The sequence below is a fragment of the Megalops cyprinoides genome, chromosome 1, assembly GCF_013368585.1.
Source record: "Megalops cyprinoides isolate fMegCyp1 chromosome 1, fMegCyp1.pri, whole genome shotgun sequence".
NCBI lineage: Eukaryota > Metazoa > Chordata > Actinopteri > Elopiformes > Megalopidae > Megalops > Megalops cyprinoides.
Genome location: NC_050583.1, coordinates 48,575,416 through 48,592,964, shown reverse-complemented (window position 1 = coordinate 48,592,964; position 17,549 = coordinate 48,575,416). Strand labels below are relative to the sequence as shown.

At 45.8% G+C, this 17,549-nt stretch overlaps 1 protein-coding gene across 9 annotated transcripts in view; it reads right to left on the bottom strand.

Moving 5' to 3' along the window:
• camk2g1 (calcium/calmodulin-dependent protein kinase (CaM kinase) II gamma 1) overlaps positions 1–8,494 on the bottom strand; it is a 73,494-nt gene extending 65,000 nt beyond the window's left edge. For all 9 annotated transcript variants that reach the window (XM_036530676.1, XM_036530700.1, XM_036530682.1 and 6 more), the window contains exons 1-2: positions 8,337–8,494; positions 6,958–7,052 (exon numbers count right to left, since the gene is read on the bottom strand). In XM_036530676.1, coding sequence (XP_036386569.1) covers positions 6,958–7,052; positions 8,337–8,401 — 160 coding nt within the window. In that variant the 5' untranslated portion in view covers positions 8,402–8,494. The remainder of the gene's footprint in view (positions 1–6,957; positions 7,053–8,336) is intronic.
• Between the last annotated feature and the right edge of the window lie 9,055 nt (positions 8,495–17,549).

The following is a 17,549-nucleotide window of genomic DNA, read 5'->3' as shown; positions in this document are numbered from 1 at the left end:
CCTGAGCAAGTAACAGTCAAGTCCTGATCAAACAACCACCTATTCCTAATTAAATAGCCCCCTGTTCCTGAGCAAGTAGCAAGTAACGGTCCAGTCATGATCATTCAACCACCTATTCCTAACAAAATACGTTCCCAAGAAAGCAATGGCCAATGTCTGATTTAACAAAAACACTGTGCACTAATGATAAAGCAATTGCCCTGCTTTAGCTCCAAATTCTGTGACTACTGTCAGGAACATTAGTTTTCCCACATAAGTGCTGTGGCTGATGAATTTGCAGTGAGCGTTCCCTTGCGTGACTGAGCAGAGCGGCGTTTTTAATGATTAGCACACCCTCAACAAATGAAAGATGATTGCCAAATCCTTTACCCAAAAACGAACACAACTTCCCCGAAGTTAAGCATGGTTGGGGGGGGGGTACACACGCGTTGCTGCAGTAACAATCAATTACCTTTCCTCTCCAACAGAAGCACATGCAGGAGAGCATGCAGCCGTCATGTAATCGCATCCCGGGCCCACTGCACAGCTCCCTCCGTCAGACGTGCTTACACAACAATATCTAGCAGCACCACATCCCTGCATAAGAGCATTATTACTCAGAGTGGCTGCCTTATTACCCTGGTCTTTACTACGCTCCTGTAGGCTCAGATCTTGTGCATTTCTGTTTCTCTTGTTTTTTTTTTCCCTCCAGCTGGTGGGTGGCTCAAAGCAAATCCTATTATTTTTATTAATTGTAACAACCAATCTGATTCCAGCCTGAAATAACATGCTGGGCCAAAAACGCAAATGAGCAAATGCAAAAGGAACAGATCGATCAAGCTAACAAAAGGATGAAAAAATAACCCAAACAGGACAGAGTGCAGGCTACAGTCTAATCCGAGAGGTGAGATAGGGGGGAGGTGCAGGCAAAATGGGTTTGATCTGGCGCATTGGAGAGGGTACATCCTGGCCACACACACGCACACACGCGCACACATACACACACGCACACGCACGCACACGCACACGCACGCACACGCACGCACACACACACACCGCACAAAACGATTTGTGGAAAACTACAGCAAGGACATGTTTCAATCACGAGTCCATCCGTCAAGAGCCGGACGCAAAGACCACTCAGGGTGGTACGGGCACCGACGGAGGATACGGGCGATTTACCCGATTATCGTTTCACCGCAACAACTGCAGTAACTGGATTTGCCGTCCCCCAGTGAGCCACGCCCACCTGGCTCGTTTCACGATTTGAACGCATTTTCATTTCAACAGGGCGCCCTACTCCGAGCTCGCTTCGAGCTCGCGTCAAGGGGAAGCTCAAGAGGCCTATTAAAGGCTATGTGGAGGAACGATCAATACCAAGGAGGAAGTGGAACAGGAGCTGATTAATTAACCCCTCTATCCAAATGCAGCTCTTCCCTGCGTGGCTCACACCGCGAAACAAAGGCCCTTTTCAAAGACGACAACGTCACAAACCAGAACGCCTACAGTAGAGCACCCGTGAACCCCGAGTGAGAGGGAAGTTATTAGTTTTGTAGTTATTGCCTCCTTTCGCCCTAAAATCACAGGTGTAGGAGTTATTGGATAAACTGGTGCTCGTAAATCAAAAAATAAAAAAGGGACAAGCACAGAAGAGCTGTGTCAGAATCCATCATAGACTGAAAAAAGTGACCCATTTCTTTTAATAGCCCCCAGTAACCTGTGATGGTAAGAATATAGCACAACAGTGACAAGACACATTTCCCTCATCGATCAGAGGGGAAACGGCCAAGTCCCACCCACAGCCAACAGGACGTCCACTACAGCAACGCCCAAAATGCGAGACAACCTGACTACATAAGACACACAAACAAGGGCTAAGAGAGGCCTCCATTCACGGAACCACAGCCAAGGACATATGGTCATCGCAGCCAAACGTAACCTCAGAAAGACAGAGAGACCACATTCAGCTGATGGCCGCCTGTTCAGAGAAACAACCTGTTCCACAGAAAATGAACTGCTATCCTCACTGTCAGTCTGACTGGCAACTCTTGCATTGTGCCCATATCATAATCAGGCACACCTGCATTAGCCTGCACTCAGTATTAGTACAGGAAGGCCATTCACCTAGCCAGAGGAAGTACCAGTCAAGGCCTGATCAATCAACAACCTATTCCTAATGAAATAACTCCCCATTCCTCATCAAGCAACGAGCAATTTCTGATTTAACAAAACACTGTACTAACGATAAAGCAATTGCCCCACTTTAGCACCACATTCTGTGACCGCTGTTGTCAGGAACGTTATTTTTCAGTGTAAGTGCTGCAGCTGATGAATCTGCATTGAGCGTTCCCTTGTGTGTCTGAGCAGAGTAGCTACCCTCACTGCCAGCCTGACCAGGTCTCTGACCCCTCCGGAACAGTGACAGATCTGGGCCCTGGAAAGGCAGCTGAGCCACCTGCAACTGCACCAGAGGATCCCGCAGTGCATCGTGGGTATTTTGTACATGGGGTATTACACGGGCCCTCATTAGCTGTAATCCTGGACAAAGATTGGTGGCTCGCATGCAGGGACGGACCCGATGGGTTATTAATGAGTGGGATGGATGGGGATCTGGGATATTAGGCCTTCCAATGAATAGAGAAACGTGCTTTAAAAGGAGCGAAGCAGCCCTGAGCTCCCCCGGGAGCCGAGTCCATGACAACATACATTCAGATAAGTGGATTACAGCAGAAGCCCAGAAATCCTCCTGGACCTGCTCCAGGAGAAAGAGAGAGAAAGCGAGCAGCGAACCGACACAGAAGGCACCCAGAGTGAGGAGGAGAGAGGAGAGAGGAGCAGAGAAAATAAAAGAAGGGAAAAAGAGAAAACAAAGACAAAGAAAGGGAAAAGAAGAAAGAAATGAAACAGAAAAAGAGTCTAAACAAGAACAAAAGAGGCAAGAGAAGACAGAAAAAAACAAGTAACAAGAGAGAACATAGATTAAAAAGACAGAAACACATAGAAAGAGCTGTAGTCAGCGCTGTAGTCGGCTCTGTAAATGTAAACCCAGTCACTGTGGCCTGTGATGTTGTGAGGACTGAAGGGAGAGCGGCTCCCTTCCGTCCAGATGGGTGACACACGGTGGGCCTGCCCATCCCCTGCCGGCCCCACAGGCCCAGACCAGCGGGACACCGCAGAAACCGGGCGCCCTTGCCCCCAGTTAGTAACTGCCATGTTCCCCCCCCATGCTCTTCCGTCATGACCCACCTCTTCTCAAAGCTGAAAAAACCTCTCAATCAAAGCCAGCCCGATCACGCGGCACGTGGCCCACAGCTGGAGAACTACACAGCTACTGTTATGACAGCCTGTCAGGCTCTGATATCTACATTTCCAGCAGCCCGATTCCTCTCCGCCTGTGGGAGAGCTGCAAGTTCTACACACACACCGCTACAAAATGTGTGAACACATTCTGCAAAGCAGAGATTAAGCCTCTGTATTACGCAGAGTGTGTGTCTCTAACATGCTGGTATACCTAAGGCCTGTAGGTAACCGTAAGGAATCAGGGCTTAGGGAAGATTGAGAGAACAAGACAGTTTTCTTTCCATTTCATGGACAGAAATGCTTTTATTCAGCAGGAGCCTACATGAAAACATTTGAACAAACAGTTGCCTGGTTACAATGGAGAAGCTCCATCAAAGCCCGCAGACAACATGGCTAGCAAATAACCTGTGATGGTTCAACTGCAGTATTTGTCTACCCCTGTAAATAGGGACCGTCACAAGACAAAACAGAAAAAAAACACAAAGCACTTTCCCTGATTCGTGGTAGAGTGGTTTGGGAATAGAACACTCAGACAGAGTGGTCTGATCAGAGCACTCGTACCTCACATGCGGCTAACTGCATCATAACAACGCATCTGACGGACGCATCCCATAATGCAATTCACCTGTGAAATGTGACCATTCAAAAGACGTATGGGCAGGAAGTTGCATCCAAGGGCACCATAAGTTCTGGGGATAAATTCCTCCTGCATCATCCAATTAGCCGAGACCAGGGACCATCCATTTTACGGTGACTCACATACATGCTGAACTGAAGCATGTTGTGCGTCCAAACACACCGCACCCTCCTCTGTGTTGGTTTTCTCTGTCCGCTTCAAATCAATTCTGATCTCTGCCGATGGCTGGGAAGCATATGCAGTATTTCTGCAGTCCCCAGAGGGGTGGAGTATGGTTTGCCGCAATCGCAGTATAGCACACGATTGCAGTGGAACGCACAGAACAAGACAACACAGTTTTACAACGTAAAACACACGCGCTCCCTGCAATAAAATGAGCATATGCATAATCAACTGATGATACTCATCTGACACAGGAGCAGCAAGCTTGCATAAAGCTTGTGAGTACAGTTCACCCCTATTCATCATGCCACTTTAGTACCTGGTGGTGCCTGTATGGTGAATGATAAAGGGGTATGATACTTGTATGGTGAACAGTAATACCATATAGTACTGGTATGGTGAACAGTAATATCTGATGGTACTGGTATAGAGTTCACCAAGTACAGTTTTGTTTACCACATCAGTGACATCAGATAATACTGTTTACCATGCCAGCATCATCTGATATTACTATGCACCATACAGCATACAAGTTCCACACCCCTCTAAAACCATAACAGGCACCATGCAATATTACTATTCACCATACCAGTAGCATCCGACATTACCATTCACCATACAAGTGCAATGCATTATTGTCATTCAGCATACCAGTCTTCACTCTTCATCAATGAAATCTGTGCTTTTGAACTGCTACATTTATCTGAGGTGGTTTAAAGATGGGTTAGTGAACAATGGATGACTGATTTCTTCAGGGAGGCCTAGCCGGTTGTGAAACTAACTTACCAAATGGTATCATGAATTGAAAAAGCAGTGTTGGTTTCTGGGCTTATAGAACACAGTTTGGAATGCTCAGCTGTGCATGCAAGAACTTCATTCACATCACTGAATGTAGACTTTTGTTCTCTCAGACGCCTAAACCCTGTTACTTTTATTTTTCAAAATGCAACAATGGCTGCCAGAAAGCAAGGGTTTGAGGGCAGTGCCAGAGATGCGTTAGGTTGTCAGGAGGTTTCAGCACACATTGGTGTTGCTCAGCCAGAGATGCTCCTCATCAGATGCCAAGGAAGGGGCAGGCTCACTTGGGCACTGAGTGGTTCAGGTTTCCCAGGAAACTGCCAATACACGCACGTTCAGGGGTCAAAACACCGTCAGGACGGGCAACTTCAGACACGCCTCTCATTTTGATGCAGGCATGGACACTGGTGGCAGCAGCCTGCAGTCAGCCCGGCCAGAGCCTGGGGCAGGGAGCCGTCACCGCAGGGCACCACATAACCAAAAACAATCTAACAAATGCATACAACTGATGACACAGACTGGCAGAGCAGGTAAATGCCAGGTGATCTTTGGTGAGAGTGTGTGTGTGTGTGTGTGTGTGTGTGTGTGTGTGTGTGTGTGTGGTAGAGGGGTTATACACCACAGCTCTATTTAAAATACAGGATTGGCCAGCATTGGTCAGGACTGGTCAGAATCCCTATTTAGATTACAGAATCTATGGCCAGTATCCCCATCTAAAATACAGGCGTCACTGGACAGTATCTCTACAGGGGATACAGTGACACAGCAGGATGGGTCAGCGGAGGTTTGCTGTGCCAGAAAACAAGACAAGACAATCGCCCCGAGGACTCGCCTCTCCCAGCACTTTTACAGAATTTCGTCTGGCCCCCACAGCCCTTCACAGACCTCTGGCAAAGTCACACAATGCTTAATTCAAAGCAGTTGAGCCTCTGCTGGTTTGTCAAATGTACCCAGCCCATCCACTCAGCTCTCAGCGATCTTACAGTGTTTCAATTCCACCTTCAATGGAAGTCAAATGGCCAAAACAAACCCATGGCCACTGCTTGCCTATTTAATTGCTGGTTTTCCAGGGCTTACAGAGAAATGGTAGCGAGACGCTGTAGGCCTCTGCCACTCAGCTGTGCAGGGCATTCACACTGAGCCAACAGACTCTGGCTTTTAGGAGGCCCAAGAATACCGCCAGGGTCAGGCTAGAAATGATAAAAAAAACGTTGTGGAGGGAAAAGTAAGCATTTCTCATGAATACCACATACTGCTGCCAGCCATTAAGACATTCAGACATGCTGTTTGTTTGGGGGGAAAGCAAAGCATATTTTCCACGTAAAGACAGAAGCGTAAATCGACCAGATATAGGAACAATTTTGCCGCCCTCAGATACACTGCACATGTAAGTAGAAACATGGCATGATAATCGTCGTCCTCTAAACGAGGAAAAAAAGGTTCGCAGACCACACCGAACAGTCTCTGTCACCAGTCGTCACCGGTCATCACCGGAGAGCGCACCGTTCCCATGCGAACTGTCACACGGACATCTTCATTAGGACACAAAAAACGGGTGCGTGTCGCACATAAGATTGCTTTAGAGAATTGTTACAGCTGTATTAAATTTAGCAGCATGACACAGCACATACACGAGAGGAGAGTGCCACCGGCATCCAACCCTTTAACGTTTTAACGTTCGCTTTAAAAGACACGAAGTAGTGGACGGTCCCTAGAAGAAGTGCTAACTGCAGCGGTTTGGAAATGCCTGTGGCTTGGAATACGCACGACCACATCCTCTTAGCATTTTAGGACAAGCTCGCGTAACACTAACCTACAATGATTGCCAAGGCCGTTCATTATATCGTGTAGGTATTGTACCAAATGCACTAGACACGCCACATGCAACCCAGATAAACTGGCATTTACAGCAGAGCACACAAATATCCATGCACTATAACAGTTATCCATCGCCAGTCCAGTTTGTGTACAAAAATCCGTATATTCTTCGTTTAAAACATCCTAAACGACCAAAAAGGACACGATTCTGTAGATGTGGCTATAACATAATCCACAATCCAAACGCATTCCATCAGTCTTACCTCTTGCCGAAAGTTTCTTTGTGTTAATAATTTTAGCAGCATATTCCTGGCCGGTTGATTTTTTAACACATCTCCGGACCACAGAGAAGGCACCCCTGTATAACGGGAAAAGAAAAGGCAGAAATTAAACAATGAAACTCTCCCCAATCAAAGAGATATATGCAATTCCCCCTCTCTCTCCATCTGACACACACACTGAATGCGGATCGTTGCCGACGTAGACGCACAGAAAAATATTACAGCAATAACGCAGATCTGTGAATTCCTTCACACTTCTTAATCCTGACTTTGTGGCAAAATGTTAAAAAAGACATTTCAATTTACAGACAGTCGACGATAAATACAACACATTTTTTTCCTTTTCTCTGTTGCAATCGGTGGTTGAGTTGGCTTTGACAGCAACGGTAAGGGGCTTTATGGTGCCGGATCAAGAAGAGAGGATGACAGGGACGGAATATTGGCGACTAGCTAAGTAAGACAGTAGAACTGACAGAAGAGGGTGTTTTTTATTATCATTATTTTGCTGGCAAACTAGCCAACTACCCAAATTATTTTTCCAAAAGTGAGATCAGTCGTTAAGAAATTCGTCACCACGCCATGACCATCAAGATTTCCATGTACCGAACTTAGTGATACCTAGCTAACGTTAATCCTTCTAATACCCTACGACAGATAGCTGAATAGCAAACTAGCTAGAAAACGTACAGGTATCTAGAAACAACATTTGAGTGTAAAACGGTGTAATATTTCCGCAATCTGTGACAGATCTTTTAAAGATTTGACATAAAACATGTACGCGATCTGCCTAGCTACATTTCCCGTTGAATGTGCGTTATGTAGCACACTTTGATAGGAGCACCTAACGTTATTGTTACACATATCTGCAGGCACTGTGCGTGGCGCTTTGCAAATAGGTAGCTGGCCAACTTAGCTAGCTAAAAGCTAAAACACAGTAGAGGGTTAGGGTGAGAATGAAAGGCAAATATCAACTGAATGATAAATATGTCGTATCTGTGAAAAGGCTTCCTGAGCATTTTGGTACCTACCTAAGTACAGCTAACGTTAGCCAGCAGGCTAAGATAAACTGTGCATAATCTCCAGCGAGATAAACAAATAAAACAAACGTGTAGTTATACGCAAGCCCCAACGAAAGCATAATACGAATTGCAAAAATATATATATTGCAAGCAAGTAACTTGGTTGCTACTTGGGCTAATATATGATGCACAACTGGATCCAATCAATCTCTCGTCTAGCTTGCCTCTGTTTTTTTGACTTGCAAAAAACCCTCTATGTCCTGTTCACATACAGATAGGCAACAGAGATACCGAAAGCAACTAAGTTAAAAAGGCAGAAACGGCGCGTTTATTCTCGCTTACTTTCCGAGCTCTTCGTAGAGCTGATATTCGTCTGTGAACCTGGTGGAGGTTGCGATCGTAGCCATGTTCCAAGGGGGGGAGGTATCGCCTCTCGCTCCGGTGACTCTTCTGCGCTCGGGTTTCGGGAAGAGAGCACCCTCCGAGACTCATGCGCTCAGACAGAAACAGAGAAATAGAGAGACGGAAAGGGAGGGGAGCAGGGGGTGGAGAATTAAGCGGCCCAGCAACGCGAGATTTTCTGCACGGAAGAATCGGATTTGATGCGGCTCCTTGCGTAGAGACAGCTGTCAGTGCTCGAAGTGGAATTACGGAGAGGGCGTCCAGTGACCATAACCAAATGATTTTCAGTTTAATTTTCAGATTGTGTTTTATTTGTATTTGTATTGTTCCTATCCATGCGATATGCACTGCCTTCGTTTTCGGCATATTTGGTGAACTCTCGAACATAAGTTTATCAGTAGACTAAGCTAACGCGTCCAGTTCAGTAATAACTGATGGTTTATAGCGCTGTCGTCTAGCAGTGTAGTAGCTGACTTGTGCAAATGATTAGTCTTGAGACAAGGAGGCCTTAAAGACGGTTTTAACAGTTTATCCCTGGAAATTAAGCATCTGTAACTCGTTTTATTAAGTTTTAAGATATTTTATAGTGTTATATAATTATTCTTTTAGTGTTTGTTGTTGAATATAGGAACAGCTGAAGGATCAGATCGGGTCTCCTTTAAAAATCGGTCACGGTCAGAGTTAGGATAAGGGTCTGGGCAAAGCTTCAGACTGGCCACCTTTAAGGACAGTTGAAAGACACCATAACTTGCGCGTGAACATCACCATGCAATGAAAAATGAATGGAAGCAGATCCAAACAGGTTGCTAAAGCCAAATTTAATGCAACATCTGTATTTGAACCACACTTCCCACCCATGGACATTATTGCATCAATTTAGGCCTTTCAACGTCCATCTCCCGTCATTCCACACATACACGCACACACTCACACTAGGACTGGAATATGCAAACCGCTCTGTCTCAATAACTGTCAGTAATATGGTGAAATGTTTGTCCTGCTGCATGGGCCATTAGAAATCCTGTCTCCTCCTATGGGTGTCAGCTGCAGTGTACAGAACATATAGATAGATACCCTCTGCCTGGTGTAGGTAAGTCAGCCAGTCAGCCCAGCCATAATGTTTATTTTAGTTTAATCATTTATTTGTTTTTATTTGATTTTCTCCCATGTTCAGGCTGTTTATCGAGAAACCTTTTACGTGCATGTTGGACTCAGTTGTGCTATTGCATTGTTATATTTTACTTTGGACAGTCACTCTCTATACATACTGCCAAATATACTGTATCACTGTATGGCGTGTAGACCCCATCCACAGATTTTAGGGGAAAAAAGATCAGCTTTAATGCAAAATTTTTTAGTGGCCATTATTTAAAACAAGCTATAAAATTACATTGTCATGAACAGCCTTTCCTTTCACGGACTCATATAGGCCATGTGCCGAATATACACTGGTTTATGGCTGTTGTTTTAGTTATTTGTCTTTACAGTACCCAAGGAGCTGGTGCATGCATTTTTCTTTCTTGGTTTAATATATTGATAAAGATCTCAAGACAGCAACTTGCCCTACGAGCGCCTTATCAGATGATGGCCTGAAAGGCAAGAACTCCTAACCTGGAATGTACAAAGAAAAACATTGGTGTCCTGGTTGGCTGGTATTGATAGGGTTAACTCTCAGTCACGGCTCAGGAATCCCCATGATCTGGCATTTTGATCAGCCACACCTTCAGAAAGAGAAGTAGGTGTGCCTTCTCTCTGCGCCCACCTCACAGTGTGGTGGTGGGCGGTTAATTAATGCCTTTTCGAGGGGCTGTTTGGTCTGGATATGGCGATTCCAAATCCATTACAAAAAGCACTAGTTGCACAGTGCTGATGGTGTGATGAAACGGCTAAGCCCGCTCGGCATTCCTGGCACAAAGAGCTCCGTCTTCCAGCTGCCAGAGACCTACGAACGCTCGGAAACGTATCATTCATCCCAATCGATGCAGGGCGGAACAGGGCATTTCAAACTACCGGAACAGTTTAACCGAGTCGGGGGGATGGGGATGGAAGGCTTCCAGTGTGATGTGTCTCGTGGTTTCATGTGTAATGTGATTCTCATAACTCAGTTAAGATGGCCTTCTCGTCAAGCCTTTCCTGTAGTTACGGAGAATGCAGAGAAATCTGCCACAAGCGATCTTGCATTCTTGTGTGTGCCCCCGTCTGTACTTACCACATTTTTACCACACAAACCGGAATGGCCATGCACCGGAATGGGTCGGGATCTGCTGGTTGCAGTTTTGAGCTCCAGCGGGACACTGCTGCTGTTGTTCCCTTCAGGAAGGTCTTTGGCCTGGCAGTAATCTGGTAAAAATTAATGGGTGGCCTGAATTTTACTACTGTTGAGCTAATAATGATTGCTGTGGGAGTATCACCTCGCCTTTGAAGACAGCCCACTATCTACAGAGACAGGTGCTAATCTGCAAATCAAATTGTGTGCACTAAGGAGAGGAGGGTAAACCAATACAGCTGGGGGACCACTAAACGGCAGGTGATTATCGCGCTGCGTACACCACTGTACTCCCCATCATCAGCGAGAGGAAAAGTACACGCAGATAAAGACACAGCCCCGAAAGTAAAGATTACAGTGATTGCTAGATAGCCGGGCCATTGATTTGCAGGGATTTTGGGCAGACGTAGCCGGCTTGCTGGAGCTCTTTTCAGTGAGTTAAATGAAGAGAGATGAAGCTCAGTTGTACGTATGATTTGTGACCCCGGGGCCCTCTTTCCTCTCTTTCCTCCATCGCCGGCCTCTTCCCTTTTTATCAGCTCCCTTAAGCCTGTCATGCAGCTCACCGATTCCTCACAGGTGCGAGCGTTCGTTCCTTTGTCTGCTCACTCTCACAGACACTGGCCTCCCTCCCTCTCTCCTTCCAGTGGTTCATTCCTTTTACAGATGCTTGCCCCCTGTTTGGGTGCCGTCCTCAGAGGGTTCCCAAACAAGACAGTAGTTGCAGGAGTTTGAAATAAGCATACAAGGTAAGGAGTCCCCAACACCCCCTCTCAAATGATGTGACACACACAGTTGACGTGACTGAGGTTTGATTTGAAGTCCCAAGCCACATTTACAGTGAGACCCCCCCCCCCTTTGATTGTATGTATTTTTTTTAATGTGGTACAATATGGCACTTCAGCTGATTGTGTCTGCTGTACTGCGTAAGAGTGGCCGACCCCAGGTCATATTTATCATCCAGCTTCTTTGGTCTGACCTGCGCGTGTAGCTTTTGTTTGTCGGTAAATGAGCAAGGTTGCTCCCCGTGTTCGTAATTTCACTCGCACACCACTGATTGTGGACGGAACACAAACCCTTATGCTTCTGTCTGTACTGTTATGGAAAGGCCACCATAGAATGACCACAGACAATGATGATGGTCACATGTGGATCTGGTGCACAGCAAGGGAGGTAATTGTTTACTATTTAGTGTGACCTATCTATATGGGAAGGAGACCATGCATAGCCAGGAGCAAGCATTGTTTAGGGCATTGTTAAGGACTTCCTGGCTTTGGTGTTTTTCAAGATAAACATGCACTTACTCACCTGGATTTGGGGCCAGACTACTGCCACATGTGGTGTATGCCACTATGCTGTTGGCTGGGGTCACCTGATCGTGGAAACTCCTCCAGCTCATCTCAGGTATAGTTTACCTATGGTTAAGGCAGGTCAGCCGAAATGCCTCAGGTATGTCTGACCTTCAAGTAAGACAGGTATCTGAAAATTCCTCTGGGTTTCCATAGGTGTAGCTGACCTTCAGCTAAGGTGGATCAGTGACTTTGATACTCGCAGCCAGCATATCCCTCCCGGCTCTGTCTCTGTGCTCCCTCTGGTCTCTGTGAAATGCCTCCTCTCTTTAATTAATCACTGCAGATTCTTTGTGGATTAGGAGCTGTTCCCTCAGAGTGCAGCATTGCCTCAGTACGAGCCTAATCCCGGAGGAGGGGGGTGTGGAGTTTGAATGAAATGAACTAATTAAAGGTTGAAATGCAGAGACTTTAGTACGCGACGTGCCTCTCTCCCCTCAATAAAAAAAAAAAAAGGCGATTTGAAAAGTTTGAGGGTGAGCTGCGGAAAATTCTGGAATTATGAGGGGCGCATGCAGTGATCAGCAGGTACATGTGGGGAACGCAGACCCTCATGGGGAATTTGATGTTCTTTCATGTGTTCTGACCATTCTGCTGCTGCAGGGCTTTAAAGACCTGGCTATGGAGGGCAGCCATTCTGTCGAGCCAGTCATTCAACCACCTGGTCCACCTAACCATTATCTTAATTGGAGCCAATTTACCTTCCCTCCCCGGGTCTGACAGCATTAGCGCTTTAAAGAGAACAGGAAGGCGTGAGTGTTGACATCATTACCAGGGAGAAGATCTGGAACTTGCCTAATTTACTTGGTTAAGCTTTTCAGGATGCACCAGTAGTCATGATGTGAATGGCACAAGCACACCAGCGAGGCTTTTCATACTAGCAACATGTGTTAGCAGCATGTGGTAGCAGCTGCTCTACAGCAGTCTAGCTCTGTAGTACTGGTGCATGGGTTTTAGTTTATGATGTGACATGTCATTTACTGAAAGCAGAGGTTGGAGCACAGGCCAGCATGAACACGGTTCTCCAGGAAGTTTGACGCTCATGAGGTGAACTATTCAGGGTACCAGCTGCGTTAAAGCTCAGTATCATTCTGTCTGACCCCCCCCCCCCCCCCCCCCCATTACAGGAAGGGTACAGGTGACGGGAGAGTGGCCCTTCCTCTCTATGAGCTGCAGTAACACGACAAGTCGCTTCCCTGCACCTACAGCAGCTCCATTGGATTAGACAGTTTGGTTTAAGATTGGATGAGAACATGAAGAAAATTTGTGTCAACACACCGGATCAAACCTGCACATCAGCCCTCTCTCTGTATAACACGTAAGCCCTTTCACTCAGCACTTTCCAAAAGGAGGTGTTCATGAGCTGTGGAAGCTGGCTAAATGTACTAACAAAAGCACTGAGTCAGCAGCTCTGATCTGGGAGCAGTGAAGATCCCTTAGACATATATAGCATATTCGTGCCTGGTCAGACCAGAAACCCCTCCCCTTCTGTTCCCCATGGCATTATGGGTAAAGTGCCCACACTGGCGATTTAACTCCAGCTGAATTTCATAGTGGAATAATTTAGGCAGAGGACAGTGCTCCAGGTTACACAAGAGCCGTCCCACAGGGGCACTCTCACAGTGACAGTAATTTATTACAAGGGTGACGTTGTCAATACAGTGGGTTATCGCCAGCGTGGATCAATCGGTTTGTTTTCAGATAGGCAGAGATGAAAGACAGTGGGGCAAATTCCACTTCTCTGAATTGATTTTTTGTCAGAGAGCTCAGTTAAAGTGCAAGGATGTCAAACAAGTTTTTGCCAGGTGTGTTGCATTCCATGCAGAGAATGCATTATACATACACTGTATGTGTGGAAAGGTATTTCCATTGTCTTTTTATGTGCTTTCTAAGCATCAAAGTACTCCAGTGGTGTAGGTATGCGGAGCAGGGAACAATGGAATCAAAGCTACAGTGTTGCTGCATTTCTCCTGGGAATGAATGAAGTTAAAAACATGCTGCACAAGACACTTTTTTTCCAACAGAGAAAAGAACGTAACCTGATACTGAAGGTTTTCAGATCAAAACACACAGAGGCCCCTGCTGCAGAAAAAAAGAGAGGGACCTGTGGATTACTTGATGGAGAGTTATAAAATGTTCTTTTCCTGGGCTCTGTGTGTGCACTTCCTCCTCCCCCTCTGCCTCTCTCCTTCACCTCCATCTCCCACTCTCCCCCTTTTTACCTCTCTCTCTCTCCAGCCTTCTGTCTCCCGACCCACTTTGCTTTCCTGCTCTTCCCTCCCTCCCTCCTTCTTCTTTCTCCGACTCTCCCTCCCTCCCTCCATCTCTGTCCTCCTGTAGGCGTCTTGGTGCAGTAAGTGGTGATCCATGTAGGTGCTTGTACTGAAACAGCAGATTCCACCTCTGAACTGGGAATGACGTGGGCTGCTGTACTGTGGACCTGGATTATACACACTGATGTGAGAACCACACAGGCTGTTGTGAGGACCACGCACACACACACACACAGACGCGCGCACACACACACTCTTTCTGCCCCTCAGCAGAGCACAGAGGCAGTGATTACCAGAGAAGAAAAGAAAACATGACAAATTGGAGATTATAAAGAGAAAGAACAGCGTGTTCCACTGAGGGCTGGGTGCTCCCATCTCGTCAGGGACAGAGGACAGAGCTGCACGTATGCCCCCTGCGTACTGGGACACGCAGACACGCCGTATGAGGAGGTCTGTTTGTCTGGAGTGCGCCCAAATAACTCTGAATGCAAAGGCAACATTCCTGCAGTGCTGATTTTGCCAAAGTGTCACGCAGCCACAGTGTGTGAGAGAATGCTGTTTCAGTGCAGTGGTACAGACAAGCTGGACAGCAGGGCTCTCTGTGAGAAAGAGCTCACACACACGTATACACACACACGCACTCTCACACACACACAGATGCATGCATGCACACATGCATACACACACGCACACACATACATACACAAGCGTGTATACACACACACAGCATTAATGCATACACACAAACACATACAAGTAAACATACATAGTCTATATGTTCACAAAGTTGTGTGAGCCCCTTTCTCCAGATGAGTCTGCAGTAGAACAGAAGTGAGTGTCAGACATGCGGTTAACCATCTGTCTTCAGTCTATACAGTGCGTGTGTTTTCAGATAGGTCTGTCATCAGGAGATAGCAGGTAATACAGGTATTGCCTCTCACCTGCAGAAGCATTCAGAGAAAACAACAATGGCAGGGCAATGCCGCAGCTTTGCGATAGGCCTAGCTAAATGGACCCACTTAAAGACAGCATCGCCGTGAACCGCCGCAAACACTCGCTGTTAATGCCGAACCGTGTGAATACCCTGACAGCGCACTTTAGGGCACATTACAGAGATCGCGCAGACATAATGAGTGACGTTTTAGAGCTGCGCTGTTTGCGCATCCCACACGCTCGCTCTCGCCGATCCCTTTGTGTCAGCATGTTTGCGGTCACGCGTCTCCTCTGCCCATTGTTCAGTCGCTTTGCAGGGGGCCCTTACGGGACGGTGTGCTATGCTATGGAGACACCGTAACACTCTCTTTGAGCAAGTTACTTAAGCTTATTGCTGCAGTAAATATCCATGTGTATACACACGTCTGTCTGTATAATTCATGTACATTACCTTAGATAAGAGTGTCTGCTACAGCAAATATATGTTATATATGTGTGTGTGTATATAGTTACATATATAGTTATATAGTGTATATGTAGTTACATCCAACAAAAAAGTATGTGTGTATGATGTGTTGTGTAATGAGACCCAGTCATAACTATACATACAGTATATATCCAGCAATATATAGACAGAATTACAACAGCTTAGTTTTTTTAAGCACATATTTATAAGGGGAGACAACTCATTGCTCCCTCACTTATGACGTCAGACACGGAGAGCTGTATGATGCACATGTTTGTTGACTTTTTTTTCGTGTTTGCACAATGTCACTGAATCACAAATGGGGTGGTTGTGTGTTAGAGTGTGTGTGTTTATGTGTGTGTGTGTGTGTGTGTGGGGGGGGGGGGGGGGGGGGGGGTCCCTCGTTTTGCATGACATCTATGCTTCCTTTCGAATAGTATAGTGAGCAGCTTCAACCTCTCAGACGTCTGAGTATAAATAATACATACTTGCTAATGTTGTGTCTTTTTCTTAATACGCGTCCTTACATCTCTCTTACATCTCTAATGAGATCCATTGACATTGCTTATCCTGCTCCAAATGCAATTATCACACTAATGAATAACGTTATCTCCTTGTGTTGTTCTTGCCCACCGTTTGAATTATTCTTTGATGTGATTACTTTATCTTGTTTATAGTCTTTTAATTTCTGTTTCTCTTCTGTTTATTGTTTCTTGATAATTAATGATAATGTTTGCCAAAAAAGAAACATATTGCTACAGCTACGTTACGTACAGTTTAATGGCAGGATACATTGGATGTACATTCACCAGTTTTAACAATACAAATGTCATTCAGTCAAACTAATATCGAGATGAAAAAGTCATGCTCCCTCGTTACATTTTGAATGGGCAAAGTAGTTGCGCTTATTTTCAGTATATTTATTTCTCTGTGTTTTTCTATACAATCAGTGGCATTGCATCATTCTGTTAGTTAGACAAATTATAGCAGCGATAGCAGCTTTCGTCAGTTCTGTTTGTATTTGAAAGCAAGAAATTAATAACTGGCTGACTAATTGACTAGTCTCTCTACCAATCAAGTAATCCGAACATTGTTTCTGATTCAGACAAAGCATGATTATATTGCGACAGAACACAGACGATGTCACACTCGAAAAAAGCGTGATTACATTGCAACAGAACACATGCGCTGTCACACAATTATCGAAGTGACGTCAACGCAATCTGCGAGAGGGTGTTTACAGATCTTTCGCACGAAAACCCTATACACTGTGGAAAACACGAGAAGACTCGCAGCCTTAAACTGTAAAACAGCATCCAAACATTTCAGTTCCAGTGCGAAGGACGTTCTTTGCTAACACTCCCACAACTTAAGAAGAATCAACACTAATGCGCTCCGAACCGTCATTGCGCCCCATAAAATTGCGTTTCAGGGAGCAACTTCTTCTGATGCGCCCTTAAAATGATAGCTAACGTTCTGCGAACGTTGTTGGAATCAACATAAATAAGTAAGCAAGTGAGTAAATAAATAAATAAAGACAGAAAGAGCAGCGGTTAGCTAAGAGGGGGAGACGAGTGCGGCAGGACAGCGCAGCCTCCTCGTCTCCAGGGAGACAAGCCCCTCCTCCCACTCTGTTTATGTAATGGTATACATCACATTTCAGCTCTCATTAGCGTCTCACCCTCGCACTCCTCACCGCCTCCTCTCAACTGACCCCCTTTCCACAGAGAAAAAAGAGCAAGAAGAAAAGAGCAGGAGTTTTCTCTTTTTTTTTCCTCCTCCCTTCCTATCATTTCAGCTGAGCTCAGCGGTGCAGGAGCAAAGTAGGAGTGAGAGCGAGGGAATGAGAGAGAGAGGTCCAGATAC